Source organism: Amphiprion ocellaris, chromosome 8, assembly GCF_022539595.1.
Source record: "Amphiprion ocellaris isolate individual 3 ecotype Okinawa chromosome 8, ASM2253959v1, whole genome shotgun sequence".
Taxonomy (NCBI): domain Eukaryota; kingdom Metazoa; phylum Chordata; class Actinopteri; family Pomacentridae; genus Amphiprion; species Amphiprion ocellaris.
The window spans coordinates 19048837-19069066 of NC_072773.1; the positions used below are offsets into that span (position 1 = coordinate 19048837).

General features: G+C 40.4%; 1 protein-coding gene across 2 annotated transcripts in view; it reads right to left on the reverse strand.

Moving 5' to 3' along the window:
* Positions 1–20230, reverse strand: part of plekhg5b (pleckstrin homology domain containing, family G (with RhoGef domain) member 5b) — a 98414-nt gene that overhangs the window by 62637 nt on the left and 15547 nt on the right. For both annotated transcript variants that reach the window (XM_023276304.3, XM_035951007.2), the window contains exon 2: positions 8719–8795. In XM_023276304.3, coding sequence (XP_023132072.2) covers positions 8719–8795 — 77 coding nt within the window. The remainder of the gene's footprint in view (positions 1–8718; positions 8796–20230) is intronic.

Consider the following 20230-nt stretch of genomic DNA (forward strand, 5'->3'; position numbering starts at 1 on the left):
AGGCTGTAGGGCAGACTACAGTCAGTTGTGTGGTATGTCATTAGAGAAACACCTTGAACTTAATCCATCTCTACCAGGAAATGTCAGCTAATACCCCACGGTGTTCAGCCCCTTGACACAAACACAAACGAGCCCAACGAGTGTATTTACTTAGCAGATCCCTGTCAGCGTCACTTAGGTGAGATTTTTCATCCAAGCAGACACCAGAGAAAGGTGAAAGAAGTAGACCCAGTGTGTCTGTAGAGCCTCTTTCAGACCTGCATTCCTTTTTGTTGATATGATGGCAGCTGAATGTGTCCACTTCATTTCTGAATGACCACCCTGGAAACTTTTCTGTAAAAGCTGCAGTCTTACTAGGACCTCGCAAGATAGCGTATGACTTTCAGTATTGGAAAAGTCTCGACTGCATGCCGTCACATTAATGAAGAGGCGTGAACAAGTGACATATTTTGAGTTGTGTGAAGTGATTTGTGGAAGTTTTTTCCACTTCTCACCTCCAATACCGATCCAAAATCATCACAGAGAGCGCAAAAAGTTTGACCAAAATAACAAAACACCTTTCTCTTTTGCTTTACAATTTCACATCTATTTGAAACTGAAATGTCCACAAAAACAAAACTTTAGTGTGTTAAATTAATGCATTCTAACTTGTGCATTGTGAACATACAATCTGTATATCAAAGTTTTCTACATATACAAAAATCTGTGCCATATCAGTATTTACTACAAATACAGTAACTCTGCCTGTATAAAGAACAATCTGGGCTACATCCACAGTGCTTATGTATATTTCATGCTCATCTTTATATTTACTCCGCCAAAGAACGCAGCGGAGTTATGTGATGATCAGTGTACGTTTGTCTGGTGTTCCGTCTGTGCGCAACATCACTCAAAAACATTTTCAGGGAAGGTCAGAAATGACACAAGGAACAAGTAATTAGATCTTGGCAGTGATGCAGCTTATAGTCTGGATCCACGCTTAAAGATTTCTGTATCATTGTGAGATAGCAGCAAAGCATCACTGTAACCATGACAACAAGTGAACACTACATCAGCTGCCTGCTGATGATCACATGAATGCGATCTTACTACACATAGACTGCTGCAGACTTATCGGGACTTATCCGTTGGAAATGACACAAGGAACAATTAAATAAATTGTGGGGTTGTTTCTGAGTTCCATCAATTCCCGCCGCCTGCTACATATTTATTTACGCGATTCAGTATCCGTACATAACGTACACATACATAACACACACCTGTGCTCAGCGCAAGGTCATTTTGTTTGTGGGTTCATCTATATTAAATGGACACATTCTATAATTCTGTGATTTCTGATCATCAATAACTAATAAACAAATGTTGTATTTCTTTAAAAAAAAAAAAAAAAAAAAAGCTGCATTTCTGACAAAGCCATATGGTGGAATGACCAGCCTTGCTGGAGTATTGCACTCTCTGAGTGCTTTTCTTGTCTACCAACGTCCCTACAGTTTTGCACTATACCCTTTGTCGCTGTAACACTGCCAATTTCGCCACCATGGGATTAATAAAGAATTATCTTATCTTCTTAACTCACCGATAAACAATGTAATCCAGGTTTTGACAAAACGCTAACAGCAGTTAAAGTTTGTTTCTTCCAGCTGATTGTAGGAGTCTTTCCTCTGAGTTTATCGAATACCTGCAGCATCAGACAGAAGCAGGATCTATGTGAGCAGAAACTTGCTCACATTTACGTACATTTATGAAACAGCAGCATTAACTTATTATTGTACTTATAAATATAAAATGTCCCTGACATGGAGACAGGATCCATTCGGATTTAACATCAAGTCACACTTCTCTACTCATCGGACATGTGAGCTGTCGTGTGACAGTTCATCAGCTGCAGTTAGATTGTTGTTTGGTAAGTTATTTGACTGACTGTTTGATACCTTGAACTTAATCCATCTCTACCAGGAAATGATAATACCCTGTACCCTCCAGCCCTGGAACAGCAACAGAAAGTGGGCATCCAGCCAAATAAGTGTGTTTAGTTCGCAGGTCCCTGTCAGCATGAGTTAGGTGAGATTTTTCAAAGAAGCAGAGACCAAAGCAAGGTTAAATAGGTTGATCCAGTAAGTCTGTATCTGTTTAAAAAAATAGAGAGAGAGACAGGGAGAGACAGAGAGAGAGAGAGAAACATGCATGACAAAATCTTGCTCGTCATCAATTAAAAAAAAAATCCAGCTGAATGATTCAACAACTGGCAATACAGTGACTCTCTGCTAGTCTGACTAATATGATATTAAATCCCCTGAAACATCAGCAACGGATTAGTCATAATATGTGGCTGACTGGGGACAAAAGAGAGGAAGAAAGAGGGAATGGAAGACGGCTAAAAACACAATGAGTGTGAGAGTGAGTGACTGCATAAGATACACGTCACATTTCCATTTAAATGTTGAGCAAATTAAACTGAAGTTTCTTAGGATTGACAGACAAGACAAGAAAATGTATATTACCTTGAGATTTCTGTTAGGCAAATTATGGGATGGATAGAGCTATTTCTATAGTCAGGTAGTGTTTAACAACTGCAGAAGAAGAGGGCACAAAATATACATTGTAGCTACAATCAAAATCGTGAAAAAGTAAAATCAGATGAAAATATGGTATTTATGTTTGTTTCATATATACATATATATGCACATGTATGTATGTGTGTGTGTGTGTGTGTGTGTGTGTGTGTGTATATACACACACACACACAGACACATATATGAGGACAGTTCAATGTAGATATGATGTTTCTAGTCTCTTCAGTGGAGCTTTAATAACATTTCAGCCAAATGTTTCATGTACATCCTCATGTGCTAGAAATCCATATCGACACATCAACATTTTGCACCTCAGTTTAGCGTAACCCTTTGTTATAAAAAAAAACTTCTATTTTTCCAAGCTCAAGCTGAAAATGTGATTATAACAAATGAATGGAAATGCACTTTCAGTGACAGAGTGAGCCAGCTGACTGAAACATTTCCTCATCCTCTCAGTCTCTGTCAAACCCCCACTTTCTTCACATTATCCCACTGCCTCCAGCTGTTTGGACTAGGATGGGCGCCGTTGCCAAGGTGACCCACACCTTACGAGTTATCTTGTCTGGTCCTGTCGAAGCTGAGGGAGGGAGGGAAATGAAGGCGACTGGGATCGAAGCGAAGCAGCGGGAGGAGGAGGGGGTAAGCGATCAGGGATAATAAGCTCCTCTATGTGGGAGCCTCGATCCAGGGAGCAAGCTCAGACTAGCAGCGAGCGCTAACAAGAATAATCTGCAATGAATCCCACCACCTCAGCCAGGAACCAGCTCTGCACTGAACAGAATCTCTCAGCTGGACACCTGCAGACTGATTACAAATCCCTCAGACTCCAATCGCGGCAGAAAAGCCTTGTGGAAACACATGTGTTGTCCCCTCTAAGAGCCTTTTAGCAGAGCTCTGAGGGCTGTTGTGTAATGTGGTGACAGAGCTGAGCAACAGCAGCAAAAGTTCACGGTGACACCTGGTGCGATTTCAGTAAATTATGGTGCAGGTGAGCTCATTCAGGCCTCGGCCAGTCATGCAGCGACTAGAAGAGACGCAGTCCTGTCGGGAGCTGATATATGGCAGGAGGAGGCTCGAGGCAGGCAGGCAGGCCTGTGTGGGAATAAAATGGTTTAAAATGCAGTGCAGGACCGAGCTAAGATTCTCCTTCTGTCTGTCTGTGTTTGTGTCTGCTCTGTGTCCTGTTGCCAAGCTGCCGACAATATCAAAGAGACGACTCGGAGTACTTTCAAAAACCCTTAAAGTGAAATATAAAAGTTAGTTTTTGGGGCTTTTTTAAGTGAAAATGCTTTCTTTGATGTGTCTAAATCTGTTTAGTGGGCGGAGTGGGTGAAAGTCAAGGGATGTATTTATGTCCAAATTCTTCCAAGAAATGTGCCTCTCACTAGTCAAGCAAATGCAAGACTGACTGAGCTTAAGAGGTGGTCAGGGTTGCCATGACATTGCCCCCTGCTGTTTAAAGCCTGGTACAGATGACACACGTTATTGAGTAACACATGGAGTTAAACTGATATCAGAAACCAATGAAACTACAAAATTATTTTTCCTCGTCTGGAAATGATAACATGACTCAGATTTACACTTCGCTTATTCACAACTCAAAGTCAGAAAATTACCAGGAATGTTAGGAATTGTGACATCCCGGGATGTACTGGTTGTACCAGAATGGACAGGACCACTGTGGAGTCAAGCGATGAAGGATAAGTGTGAAAGAATAAACACTGACCGGGCATGATGCAACAGTGTGAGGTCATTCAACACCATTCACACACTGCTGATCATACAGATTAGGAATGCTCAAGGTTTTGACAGGACATTTTTTTTTTGCAAGTTCTGTATTTTGAAGAGATAAAGTGCCTAAAATAGTATTCACTCCTGTTTGTTTTAGCGTGTTGCAATACGGAATCAAGTAGATGTATTTTTTTTCTGAAAGTGGAAAGAGATATCTACAAAGTCAATTTAGCACACACATACAATACAAAATACTTACTATTACACTCTAGAGACTCCCAGCACATTTTAGTCTAGAGTTTGACCTTGGCAATAAAGAATTCTGTCAGTTTGTGCTGATAGAAAGTTATGTACTTAACATTCCTGTGTTGGATATTTAACATTTATCATCTGAAACCAATGTAATCTTAAATAAATAATTATTCTTTAAAAAAAAAAAAATCACCAAAATTAAACCATGTATTAGTGCTACAAACTGTGAAAACAGAATGAATTGTCAGATTATAACTTGTCGTATGAAAACAAATTAAAAATGTAAGCTGCACAACAACTATACAATGTTGGGTCACCAAAATTGAAAAACGTTGAACATATTGATTCCATTTTTTCAAATTTGAGCAAAATAAACAATCAAAGACACTCAATTTTCCTGTTTTTCATGGTTTATGGCATTATGACTTTGTCCACTGCACAAATGACATTTTGCAGGACTTTACATTGCAGTGAACAATGAGCCCACAATGAGTAGATATGCGACAGGAGCAAAAACTCCAGAAACTGCTGGGAGTTCAGAGGGTTAACAGTGATATATAAATACATTTACATGAAAGGGTGTCATTATCACCCAACATACCACTTCCCCTCAGCTCTGTAAAGCTTTATAGTCTCTTTCAGCTCATTGTTTTGGTTTTATCAAAACAGAGTATTATACAGGTTGTAAAACCCCCTGAGGCAATTATGTCATTGCTGATACTGAACTGGTTGACTATATATTTACAGTTTAGCATATATAAAGAGCTTTAAGTGTATCTAAAATCAAATGTGAGAACTGTTAGATAAATAAGCCTGCCAATCAAAATAAATGTTTATGTTCCTGGTAGGTATAAAGATGCATCTCCTGTGTGATTCTCTAATCGTCTTCGTCTTTACTATCTGTTGTCAACCTGTCCCAGTGCACACTGGGATGCACCTCTTTCCCTAATCTCCTTACATAATAACATCAACCCTGACCCTGACCAAGGAGAAAGCCTTGAGCCTCATTCACAACTCTGCTCACCAATCCTAAAAACAGGAGGGACTCTGTCACGTGAGAGGGGCCAGATAGTCTCAAGTGATTTTGTCTTTCAGGAAGAGTGGATTTTGGAGCCTCAGTAATGTGGGGAGCAGGGAAAGAGACAGCAAGGATAGTTCAGGTTCAGCCCTTTGGTTCTCGCTTCTCTCCCCCCGCTTTATTATTCCCAGTTGCCATGGAGAAAAACTATATATAACCAAATCTTTCTCTCTCTACAGGCTGTCTGAATTTAACATCTTTTCTCTCTGTCATCTTCCCTCTCCATTGTTTCCACAGGGAGGACAGCGGGAGACAACATCTCGATTCAATGGGAAAATCCGTCTAATGCCCGGCTCTAGTGGCAGGAGGGAGACGTCGGGGCAGAGCAGACAAACCAAAACAAGCCAGACCGACTGACAGACCAGACACTATGTCGGTTTCCCTTGGTCTTCTGGCCAGACTCCCATTTTCAGAAACCAGTGGCTTCAAAGGAATAATTCATTTCACAGTCTGGTGGCCAGACACAGAGCCCCAAGACTCACGCCCCTTTTAACACCTAAAAGAAGAAAAGCAGCTTTGCCACTCCGCTTCACCTTTCACAGAGCTGTCATACAACACAAGAGGAACCAAACACTGTCAGGCTGCAACCATCAAGCTGCAAAAGCTGAGAGGGAGCTACAGGAGTTAGAAAATCTGGCTGTTTGAATCTCCATTTTAAAGTGTTTTGATATTTAGCTCACATTCAAGTGATCAGAAAAGCACCGTGATGAGCTGAAGGCATCATCACAAAAAAAGCAGTTAAGCTTAAGTGTTGATTATTGTTGGAGTTAAAATATGTGATTTTTTAAAATTAAGGAAACTTTGTGTTGGTAAAAATTACCAAGGAGCATTCATCATTATCGTCATGGGCTGCACAGTGCTTGGTGGTTAGCACCGTCACCTCATAGGTAGAGGATCCCCGGTTCGTGTTCTGGGCCTGGGATCCTTCAGCACGGAGTTTGCATGTTCTCCCTGTGGGTTTTCTCTGGGATCTCCGGCTTCCTCCCACGGTCCAAAAACATGCTGAGGTTAATTGGTGACTCTGCATTGTCTGTAGGTGTGAATGTGAGTGTGATTGTTTGTCTGTCTGTGTAGCCCTGGTGACCGGTCCATGGCATCCCCTGACTCCACCCCCCACCCCCCGCAACCCTAATGAGGATTAAGTGGTGTATAGATGACGGATGGATGGACATTCATCATCATGGTTAAAATGTAAATCTCTTAGTTAGGGCTGTATGATTAATGCCAAAATGATAACTCAAATTACTTTCGTTTATGTTGAGATCACGATTATCCATTGATTACTGGTACAGAGTTTCATTGCAATTTGACATTTTAATAAGCAGAGCACTGCTTTCACTTGCTGTGCTACAATCCTGCTATGGTACAAATTTTTGCATCCAAATGAGACTCATAATAAGGTTCTTCATCACCTGAATTCTGTGTATCTCTTAGAAGCAAAACCTACATTAAATTGTAATTGAAATGTCTCGTCTTCACCTGATAGACAATCTAACAATGTCTCAAAACGCCTCACACACAGCACCGAGAAGCTTCTAGTCTCTACTCAGCTACTGCAGCAAACACAACTCAGAAATTGAGTGAGACCAAAAATTGCTTTGAAAACAATGAAAGAAGTTCTAGTGTCAGATTTACCAAGTTCAAACCAACTGATTTCACCTACATGGACTGTACTGGAGTCAAACGGTTTCATACAACTGGGAGAAGCCAAAATTGCAACTGTGCTTAATATTCAATGAATGACACAGCTCTACTCTTGGTTAAAGTGAGGAAAACCAACCATCACTGTCATGGTTAATAGAAATCAATCTTACTGTCAGTAAGAAGTGAAACGCCAACAGCTGTCTTGCTTGGTAAAGTCCGACTTTTTGTTGACCCATCTATCCACCTCAAACACCTTCTTCTGCAGACTTTTTTAGTGTATAACATGGAACCACTTCCTAATTTGGTTTCAGCAGGTAAGACTTGAAATTTCTATGGCCACTAGAGGGCTTTGTCACTTGAGGGAACATAAACATACTGCATAACATTAATTGCATTTTCTAAAACTAATTAAGCTGCTGTTGAAGACTGAAGGCTCTTCAGCAGCCACAGTGGAAGTGAAAACTAAAAGCTGCCACAACAGCCACAGGTCAGTATTTGGGTCTGTGCAACTGCTTTAAAAGATCACAGGAAAAACAGCAGCTAAATAAACACTATTTTATAATAAAACTTTCAGTAATGCGCTAATTCTTGACTTGATTTACAAGATTGATACCAAGTTAAATATATAAGGTTGGTTAGCTTAGCTTAGCATAAACCTTGAAAGCAGGTAGAAACAACTAACTTTGCTCTGCCTCAGAAAACAAACTCCACAAACCAGCAAGCCTTCAATTAATGATTAGAATAATCTTATCCATAATTTGGTTATTTTTTTCTTAATTAATCAATTAGTTGTTTGATCAATATAATGTCAGAAAAGGGTCAAAAACTCATTTTTTTATCAACACTGAAGATGACAAATATCTTGTTTTGACTAAACTAAAAGAAATTCAGTTTCTTGTCACAGAAGAGTTTTCTAAAAAGAAAACATTCTATCTAAAACAAGTTGGAATCAGAAAAGTTACTTTTTGTGCCAAACCTATTAACTAATTATCAAAATAATTGCTGATTAATCTGACAGCTAATTGATTCATCATCGAAGCATCACAACAATAGTTTGAAACGGTGCTCGTGTTGGATTATTTCTCGGCCCGGATCAGTGATTTCAGGGAACAAACTTACACATTTCGCACTTCTGGCAGGTGGATTTTGTTTCATGCAGACGGAGGCCGGCTAGCTGTTTATAGTCTTTGTGGTATGCTAAAGCCAGCCGGCTGTGAGCTGCAGCCTCATATTTTATCTAAAGACATGAAAGCTGCATCAGTTGCCTCATCCAGCTCTTCCCCAGAAAGTGAACAAGCATATTACTGAAAATGTCAAACTGTTCCTTCACTTCAAATCCCGGCATAAACATGATTTATGACTTTTACAGAACATTGCAGTGAACCTGCTGACTGTCATTCTTAGTGAAACCAGACTTCTCTTCAGGTTTAAGGGTGTTACCTTAGAGGCCCTGCGGCGATCAGGACACTCAGGATGCTGACACACCACCCCGTCCTCCTCCTGGACAGGCTTGTCATCTGAAACAGAACACACGGGTCAATTTGACATCTCGCTTTATCACTGAAACACCAAAACCAGCCACCCAGCCGGCTGCATATCCATTAACACACCTTTCTTGGTAAAGCTGTTAAAACATGTTGTAGACACCAAGGCTATAGTCGCTGCCTGTGTTTATATAAGAATGAGGGGGGGGGGATGGAGGGAGAGTGACTATGAACACAAGAAACACTCTCACACAGTAATAGAGACTATGTAATAAAGTGAAAAGAAAAGAAGTTTGGGTAAAGAGATTTCTTGAAGGAAAGGTAAACAGAGGGAAGAAGGTGGGGTGTGTTTTTGGGAGGAGATCACAGCGACATGAATAACGACCAAAGAGACAGGAAGAAAATGGAGCAAATGAGCAAATGAGCCTCATTCTGGTTTTTGTACAGAAAGTGCACTCGTGATGGGTAAGCTCGCTGTACCCCGCTGCACAATAACAAATCGCCGTTGTCAAATAAACCTCTAAAATCTACTCGACTAGTTGGCCAAAGCTGCAGTGAGGGTTTGATAAAAGGCAGAGTTTACATCTACATCTTGTACATGTACACACACGATAAAGATATCATAACAGAGAGCCTGAGTGCACCAATATTTATGTCTGCCTAATGAGAATAACAGGGAAGACACGTGCAGAAAGGTGAAAGTCAGATCAAGGAAGGGAAGCAGAGGGAGCCTCAGAGGGGGGGTTCGGACAGACAGTAAAGGTGCTCATCGCAAAAAGTCTCCTGTTTCCAGGCATGACAAGACTTTGTAGTAAAAGCTCCCCAGTAAGCTCAGATAACCTGTTCATTGTAATGTCACCAGTGGAATATCATCATTAAATCATCAGTAATGGAGAAGGGCTGCTGCAAGAAAATGAAGTCACCTGGTGGCTGAGCTTTAAAGTCAACTTCAAACAACAATTTGTCACCATGAAGGCAGCGGTTAAAGAGCCGAGGCCCTGCTCTGAGCCAACGCAGGGAAACTAGTCACCTTGAGTCATCCACTTGGCCACAGCTTCACTCGTGGGTCAAGGTTGCCCGCGGGGAAGAGGGAAAAACACTGTAATTGGTGCATACCACAGAACCCGCGGCTTCCCTGCTGGGAAGGGAAGGGTCAACCTGTCTGCAGTGTATTTGCTCAACAGCAGTAAAAACAAGAATCTGCAGCCATGTTAGCAGCTCTGTGACACCACACTGAGGCCCAGGAGGGCTTTGAACTAAATGCTAACACGCTAAGACGGCCCATATTTAGCAGGTAGAATGTTCACTTTAATAGCTAGGCATGCAAACATTTGATCATAAAGCAGCATGTTTGCTGGAGTATGATCAGAAACCAATGTACTGTATTGAAATGTACTGAATTTTAGTGTTCAGACACTTAAATAAAAAATTTCAGGCATCTTAATGACATTTTTTTGGAAATTTTAAGATGTTTTTCTTAAATTTAATTAATGGCTTTTGTGATTTCTTTAAACTTGATGCAATGCAGGTCCTTGAGTAGAATTATACGGGGAATGTTGCAAGTAAAAATCAAGCTAATATGCTTAATGCCTGAACTAATAATACAAATATTAGGGCATTCTGATATGATGGTGGCACTGCAAGAACAGATAAGCAAAGTTGCTAGAATTTACCCTGAATAGGACATAAATAGATCTCCATCCAATATTTGCTGTCATATTTTACTGAAAACCACTAATTTTTTACTGCCAGTGGAGCTACAGAGAGTAAGTGTATCAGCAATAGGATTCATCCTCTGGGGATCACGAATCTGTGTCCACAATTTCCTGCCAATCGGTCTTTTCAGCCACAACCAAAACAGTGAGCCGCCCAAACAACACTGCTACTTCTTGAGCCATGATGTTATTGCAACTAAAAAAGCTTTGGCAAACACCTTTCAGCAATGCAACTGATGCAGAGTTAATATCTTCCACTACCTTCCGGGAAAAGACAAAGAAGGTCTCCGCTGTGCCTCGCTGTGCTGGGAGCAGGCCGAGAGCGTGGCCTCTGCCAGCCGGCCTCTGGCTAATGGTTCCCTCAGGGTTTACAAGCAGCAGGCTGCACAAGGAGCCTCCAGCTTTTATGGAGTGCTTCCCAAAGAGGCAGAACTTTCTTTAGTGTGCCGAGATGTCACAGTTTTATGCTCTAAACAAACGCTTAGGGCGTTTATCTACACATTTAGAGGCCAGGGTGCACTGGAAATCAACTCATCAAACTATAGCTAAATGCAAAAGTATGTATTTGGGATGTCCCAAACCAACCTCAATGAGCAGAATTAAGGCATTTCTTAGCTGATTGGTACGAACCTGAGCCCGATTCTTCGTTTCTGTCAGCCGTCACACCAGCGTCATAAAGGGAGAGTGTAATTTATGGAAGAATGCTAGTGAGGCAAGTTTTGAACAATTTTCTTAACAAATACAGATGCATCGATCAATAATTTTTGAACTGATATCATAAATTGGCCACAGCTAACATATGTCCTGCACTGTATCTTACTGATAATACTGTTTTAATCAATGGACACATAACATAAGGCGTCAGTGGCTGCCATCTTTGCATTTGTTGGGTTCTTTTAAAGTCTTGACCTTACAAATCTAAAGTGACCTGAGATGGGTTATGGAGAAATTGGTGCTATTTAATTAAAAATGAGCTAAACTAAATTTAAATTCATCAGGTGGCCGGAAATATGAACCTAAATATAAAAATTGAATGTTGCTCTGTGGCTGCTGGATGATATAGGAAACCTTTTGCTAATTAATTCTTTGTCCTTGGATTAGTCACTTTCGTAGTTTATTTTCTCTTTCCTTAAATTCCCAAAGATCAGGTTCAAGAGCTAAAACTTATCTAAAAGACGTTGTAAAATAAATAAAAATTAAAATTGATCGGTGTAGATGACATTTTCTTTCAGCTAAATGACAACAAATCTGCTCTGTCAACATTGACATGGATCCAAAATGGAGCCACAGCAGGCTGTGCCTTGTACTGGAGTGGAGGGCTTTTATGTAAAAGTCGCAGCTATTGCATTTTGCATGCAGATATTCATGGCACAAAACGTGTGAGCATAAAGTGTGGAAATATTTTGCCACTACAGATGGCAAAATTGTGGTTAAAGGTAAGGGGTTTCTTGATTTTGTACAGAGAATCTGACTCACAGTAACAAATCTGGTCGGTCACCTTTAAGTTCTTCATGCATCAGTCAGTGAAGCATCACAGCTGAATGTGGCTACATGGATGAAGTGACATGTTACTGCTCCTTCATTCAAATTAGACTTTCTTAAAAGTGACGGCACATTACCTCAAAGTGACTCTGTTACTGTCCTTGACCTTCTCTTTACTACCTGACCATCTCGTTTTACGATAAAATCACACTGTTATCTGCTGACCCTCCATCTTCTCTCCTACTTGCTCATATCTTGCTGACTCTCCCTCTTTCTCTCTCTGATGAACTGGAATTCCTAAACTCAGCACTGCTGATTAAGCCAAAAGCAAACACAAGCACACACTATACACGAACACACGTGACAGCAGACAATGAGCTTGCACACTAAAGAGATGGTGGTGCATCCCATCCACACAACTCTCTGCTCACCACAGAGACACACCGCCTGAGGCAAAAGCCCATTAGCTGCCCATAAATAAGCCACAGCAACGGAGGCCAGTTAAAATCGTACACACTGAAACACGCAACATATACAAAGTATTCCCCACAGTCGGTCTCCATTTTCTCATGCTGTAACCACAATGCAACTACGAACATGGTTTAAAGTGATAATCACTCAGGGTTCTTGCATTTTCTGCTAAGTTTCATTTCCTGTCGTCACATCAAATCTTTATGTGTGCAGCAGACATGAAAGCAATTAGTGCTGAAATGAGCAGTTTATTACGCACTTAGTAGATCAGACAGTGAATTCTGAGGTAAGATGGCATGAATGATTATCATTTAACAAACAAAAAAGGCAAGCCAATTTCTCCTGAATACCTTAAAAACAGAAATATGAAGATGCCACCTTAGGCTCTAGGAAATTGCAATTTTTTCAGCTTGTCTAAGTTATAAAGGACATCATTAATTATTTTAAACAAGTTAGAAATTAATCGACAATAAAAACAGTCATTACTTGCAGTGCTCATGCCTTCACTGCAATGGAGGAAAAAAAAACGTGAAGAAAAAGAGGAAAATTTGGCAGCAACAATGTCAAAAAAATACATTCAAAAACAGGGGAATGCCTTAATGCTTAAAAAAAAAAAAAAATACTATAACTGTGAAGATAATGGCTATTAATATACGGGGGGGGGGGGGGGGATAAATTAGCTCATTCTTTTTTAGGACTAAAGACACAGTACATGTTTACTATATATCAACTGTGTCAGCTTTCCCCAGTATGTAATCCCATTTCTTTTCCAACAATAACTACCTATATAACTGCACTTGCACATTCTGCCACTCCAACACTGTGAACACCCCTGACTCACTCACAGAAACTCATCTGGCAGCAGTATTGTTCTTATGTTGTGCTGTAGAGCTCATTGGCCTTAGTGCTGTAAGCAGTACGTAAATATATAAGACTAAATGCTTACTTCGTTCTGACATAACCCTGTTAGACTGCACAGATTACGTGCTTCTTCTTCATACATACAATGTAAATTTTACTGCTATTTTACAAATTTTCCATGTCTGGTTAAATTACAGATAATAACTAGCAAATTCACACAAAAAAAACATTAATTTAAAAATATATTGCAAAAAAAAGGCAAAAACTGTAAATAATGGCCACATCAAAAATATACATTTTTACAAATAGCAATTCATTCTTTGACAACATTAGACTGTAAATTACAAAATATTTTTATAATATTTTATTTTTAATAAGCAAACAGTATCCTTATTTTACTGATATTTGTAATTATTTGAAAGAGAAATAATCTGTATTAACTGTATATTATATAATTTGAAAAATGGTAAATATTTATTTGTATTTAACTGTTTCTTTATAAGTTACCCGTTTCGTTAAATATCTAGTAAAATCACAGAAAAATATTAATTTCAACATTGACTGTAAAAAAATAAATCACAAAAATTGTAAAAAAAAAAACCAAACAAAAAAACTGCTAAAACTCCACATCACAAAAAAAATCTGTATTTCTAGAGAATTTAATTTCTTTGCTTACAGTGTGTGACTGTAAAATTCCATTAATAGTCTTGTTTTCACCATTTCTGTATTTTTTTTGATGTTAGTGTCCCACCATTTTAGCATATATGGATGTACAGTGTATGTACTGTACTTGGCAAGAGAGAAGGCTTTTAGTATGAATTTGATTTGACAACGAAACATTATTTTGGGGTTCGGGCTGCTGTGCAACTCATAATCAGGGCGTTTGTTTAACAGAACCTGAATGCAGGAATGAATGCAGTAATTTCATAATGTACTCCTTGGCATTAGAGGAACCTCGGTTACTACTGTAAGCTACTTAGACAGACTTGCTAACGTTAGCGGATTACACTGGAGCACGCAAGCACCTGCTTTAATCCATTCATCACACTTCTGCTCCTGTGTTTTTGTTTTTTTTTTCATTAGCGATCATCTGAACTTCTATGATTTGGGATGTCAGTCAAGCTTTACAGGCCTGTTCTGGTCAGTTGTGGCTACTGGGCTGTGATTGGACAGATGCTGCTCAGGGGGAGGGGCTTAGCTCAGTGGCACCTGTGCATTCGTGCAGATTCACACACTTTTGGTCTGAGATGTAACTGATCAAATTCCTATGAACCACCGTCTACTCGTTCCTTTAAGCAGTTCTACTATCCTCCATGTGAAAGTGGGGAAGGCCGAGTGCCGCACACGTTTAGCCGGAAGCCTTTTACACGTTTTTTTGCAGAGGAATGTTAAGAATGCTTCCCTCTTTCCTCTGTTTGGTGAGGTCTCATCATGGCACACGGAGAAGGGGTGAGCTTATTCTTGTGTTTGCTCAGGCTCCGACTCCTCTTTTCATTTTCACATGTTTTGGAGAGCTTCGACTCCTTCTGCAACGCCTCCCCCCTCCGCCCTCGTATGTCATGTAACACACACCGCCTCGCCAGGAGACCGTTATGAAGAGACTCCTGAGAGATGAACACAGATGGCAGGCAGGTGGATGGCATACGGGCAGGGGAAGCTGGCAAAGAGACTGCCATATCAGCACACACAGGGTGGCACAGAGAAAAGTTACACTACAGAAGGCATAAATGTGGAAAAATCAGAAGGCAAGGAAGGAGACGCTCTGGGTAATGGATGTATGAGCGAGAAGCAGGTATAAAATAATGCTGTGTAACTGTGTTATTTTTACTCATTTCTAAGCCAAATGGTTGCTGGTTTGCAGTCATTTTGGTTAAACTGAAATGTTTTCAACTGCTGTCCCATTGATGTTAATGGAAAAGCAAATGTAAAAGTAAAGTTCGGCATTTTGAGAGATATTCTGATTCAATTTATTGCCATTTTAGATGACAAGAACAATATTTCTCCCATAGAACTGCAGCCAGGGGACAGCCAGCTTAGCATAAAGACTTAAGTTGGGTAGTGGGAGTGTTAGAATGGTTCAATTAGCCGATTACAGCTTGTTTATTCGTCCATAAAAAATAAAAAATGCAAAAACGAGCAGACAAAACCATCAAGTCTCGATGTCAGTCTGGCAACCAACACAAACTCCACATTGTCACTGTACCCAGCCAAGAAATAGGGAAAAATTTGAACACTTTGGCCGTTCTTTTCTATTGTAACATTTTTACTCTCAATATAAAATCCTTCATCTCTATGGAAAGAACACAACCATGGCTAGATGTAGAGTACAGTACATTTTATTTTGACACAAAAAGTGTGACTAATCCATTTTTTAAGGGCTCTCAGACAGCCTTTAAAGCCTTCAAATTTCAATGACAACACAGACGTTTATGCTCATGTTGTTCCTCACTTTGTCCAATAGTTACTTAATGTGCACTTTAACTGATTAATACCTAACTTTACCTTTCAAACATGGATCCTCACCCCCATGAAGCTGAATAACAACCCAAAGCCTCACCACTGAAAGCCCTCGGTATTCCTCTACAGGTGGATCAGGAGAGCAGACATTAAAACTGGAGCAGGTTGCAGCTGTTTCTAATGCTGAGGGTTCAGTGGCAGCGGGGGCAGAACACAGGCCTTCTGCTTCATGTTGTTTTACCCCCATAGTGGTTAAAACACACACATGTGCATCACACACTCTCCAACCCCCACCCTCCATGGGTCTCCCTCCTCCGCCACATCTGAGCAGGCCCACGGCCGGCTTGTATAAAACTGAAAACCCACAGAACAACAAGTGTAAACTGTTCCAAAGGAGGGGTGGAGGCGGGGCAACAATTTTCAGTTTACAAGACGGAAAAAAATAAAAATTACTGATTTACTCTGCTGACGCGCTCTGAATTATTTAATAGCAATGATTAAAAAAAAAAAATGCACCGTTGTCCAGTGTGCATATCTGGCACTCTACATGACTCTTACATTAAGGCAGAGTATTAGTGAAAACTCAATACCCTGTCACCATATTTAAGAGGCGTCATGAGGGGATTACTGCATAGCTTACATTTTTGGGGGCATTTATGTCAGAAAGTACAGTAATTGGTCGAGTACAAATTATGATTATATAATAGTGTGGCCTTTTGTGTCGGTGCTATTCTTTTTATGGGCTTTATCGGTGCTAAACTTCCAGTGAAACGGAGGTATGTTCGGTTGTTACTGGAACCCGTGGCTGAGTATGACCTGAGGAATGCCAGTGTGGCCTGGATAACGAAGCAATACAGTGGAACTGGATAAAACCGATGACTTCCCGAAACCTAGATTTGACTCACTAAATTACTTCATTTTGTTTACATCTACAATTGGAAAAAAAAGCTTTCCTCATGGGTGTTTGATTGGTGGTTACCTTAAAAAAATGCCAAAGTTTGGTTGACAACCAGTTCCCTGCTACAGTGTTTGTAGTTACTGGTGAGCCCTGACGGTGAGTTTCTATTATTCAGGGAAATATAACACAGAACATAATTACTACGCTGAAGGAACGGAGTTATGTGACAACTGCCGTACATTTGTCTGTTTGTCTGAAAGCAACATTAGTCAAAAACGAACTAACAAATTTAGAAGAAATTTTCAGGGAAGGTCTAAAATGACACAAGGACCAACTGATTAGATTTTGGCAGTGATGTGGCTTATAGTCTGGATCCATGGATTTGTTTAAGATTTCTGTGTCATTGCGAGATAGCGGCACGCCATCACTGTAACTATGACAAGAAGTTAACGCTAGGTCAGCTGCCTGCTGATGATCACATCATCGCATTCCTACTAAAAATCGACCATCGCAGACTTATCGTGACTTATCCGTCGGAAATCATTCAAGTAACAATTGATTAAATTGTGGGGGTGTTTCCGAGTCCCATCAATTCCAGCCACCCACGGGCGCCCAGATAGCTCAACCGGTTGAGCAGGCGACCCATGAACAGGGTCTATAGTTCCTGACGCAGTGGTCTGGGTTTGATTCCAGCTCATGGCCCTTTGCTGCAGGTCTTCCCCCCATTCTTCTATCTACTTTCCTGACTGCCTCTCTACTAACCTGTCCAATAAAGCCAACAAAAGTCCAAAAAAAGAACTTAAAAAAAAGGGGAAATTGGTTACAGGACCTTGGCTTTTCTTGAGCTTTGACACAGACAGCCGCTGAGTTGCTCACAGACTGTGACTGTGGCTTCACAATGCTACAATCAGGGCTGTGCACAAACATGTTCCCCACAACTAATGATGGCTACCACCTGACAACAAGAAGAGCGCTTATGTTTGTTGTACTTGGCCAAACAGTGTGAAAAAGTCACAAATAAGAAAACGCTGTATGCAACCAGTTAACCAGAATAGACACAAAGTAAACATCCAGTCATTTGTAGTGCAGATGTCCACTCAAAAGACTGAATGGACCCTGCAGCTTTGGGAAGAAACTAAATTTATGTCGCATGGAGCGGCCAAGCGGACACGGAACATTGGCCTTTATAGTATAAGAGCCCCAAAACTAACTTCTCTTGGTTTATCAAAGCAGACGAAACTCATTCACTCTTGTGCCACTCTAAGACTGCAGTACTTCAGTGTGGCAAGAAAATATTCCAGATTTGTACCAACAACAAGGCTGGGTGGATACATACTCCACAGAATTCTCTATTTCCATTGTGCATCTTACTTAAATGAAACATCTTCATAAGTATATGGTGGAGATTTTGTAGATACATTCATGCGTCCCTCAGAATGAACTGGAATAACACGAGCTCTTCATCAACTCCGACATCAGGCTCAGTTGTACTAATGTGCAATTGTGTGTATGCTAAACTAAGATGGTAAACATTATATTTGCTTTTAGTGCTGGGCGATATGGAAAAAGTCATATATCACGATATGGATTATTTTATATCACGATAACGATATATATCACGATATACCGCAATAAATTATGTTTTCAGTTATTCTCTGAAAAGTTTGACAAAAATTGAATTGCTTACTTTTCTCCATGAAACTTCAACCTGTTTCTAGGGCTGGATCCGAATATCCGGTTCCCATCGTGGTATGTGGATATTAATTTTGAGATAGTTTAAGAGAGTTTGTCAGATGATTTTGCGGTTAGAAAATCTTTTAGCAGTGTGAAGCAGCAGCTGGGAAGTGTCTGCAGGTCAACATGAAGTAAGCTGCATTTTAGTCATCATTTCATATCTGCACCATTGTCTAACAACAGTAACAGAAAAATATGGAAATGACATGCGAGCACAGAGAGCAGGAGAGAAGCGATTAATGTAAAGTGGTTGTGCATTTCTCTTCCTGCGTTCCAGCCGCCGTGGACTGCCATCTAAATTCTGGACAGTTTACAAACCATCTTTTTGTTCTGTGGTCATCCAAAGTTCTCCCATATTTTCATAATGTTGGATTTAACCAACTCTGCAGCCACCACTGTTTTCTAAAACTGTACTAATGTGTGCAGACAACCAATGAATGGAGCAGAAAAAAACAATTACACAGTGACAGTAAGAAAAACCATTTGTTATAATGAACTGAAGTTAAAGGCAGTTGATTATGTTGTTTTAAAATTTGTTACTGGATTAGAATTGCCAACCGTACTTTTGACATGGTGATGTTAATATTATAGTTGATGACCAGTGTGCCCCATACAGCCTCTCAGAGTGGCTAGCATGCATGTAGATGCTTAGCCTTATTTTCAGCTTTGAAAAATCTGTCAAAAACTAAACTGGAGAGTCAGAAGAATTCAATAAATGTCTTCAATGTTGGATTCAGAATTGAATTGTATTCTGTTCCATTTTAGAGAAAGGCACAATGTTGTAAAGTTGACAAGCTGAAAAGGTGAGGGCGAAAACAGCTGAGAAAAAACATGTCTGTGTGGATTGTCAGTCATCCAGGTCATGGTAGTCCTGGAAGCTTCAGTAAACAGCAGCTTCACTTCTCTCTTAGGCTCTTCAAGATGTCTCACCTCTCATCTTGGATGAGCTCCTAGAGTTAAGAAACATTTTCAGTAGAAGGTCAGGACTTAATTATAGGAATGGTTAAAAGGTAAGGATCAAAGCCTCACTGTTCCGTCTGTGGCATTCCTGTTTTCGGTCTCTGCCAAACAGGTCTGCCTCGGCAGTCAAGCTGACTAGAAAGTAGTCGGATTTCCAAAGGGCTGGCTGGCAGAGAGGACAGGATGAGGAACATTCCTCCACAGTCCTGTGTTATCACTTCCCTTTCACTAATGGCATAAATCGGGCGGCACAGCGGAAAGCAAGTGCCCCTGTGCCACGTCAAATAAAGCACTGAGAGGAGACAGGGAAGCATTTCACTTCAGCTATGCACTTCTTCAGTGGTAAATATTTCATCGGTGTAGCTGGTCTCATCCGCTCTTTCCTTCTCTTCTACCTCATGTGAGGCTGTCTTCATGCCAGGTCACTGAGTGCTTTCCATGGAAGAACAGAGCAATGGAAAAAAAAAAAACTTTTCCATGATGGGGCTGAAATCCTTTGCTCAAAATTCAAGTGAACCAGATGATCTGCTGCAGAAAAGTTACATATAACAATGCAAAGTATTATGTGATCAAGTATCTTCATGTCATGTCAGATGAATAAAGATGAGATGCAGTGGAGCAGGTCTGAACTACACACAAGGTTCCCATTTCTTTTTCCACTGTACTGAATGAACATGATATCATAGGGAAAACTGAACTGAGTTTATAGATTTTTATTCCTTCCGTAACACGAAAGCAAGACCAAGGGTGTCCTCCTGTGACCTGAAAATCATTCAGTCTCCGCCATCTTGAAGGATCTTAGTTACTTCGATGCTCCTCAAGGAGACGTGTAGAGAGGAGGCTTTGGGAGGAGCTTTAAGACACACAGGAGCATCCTACAAAGACGTCTT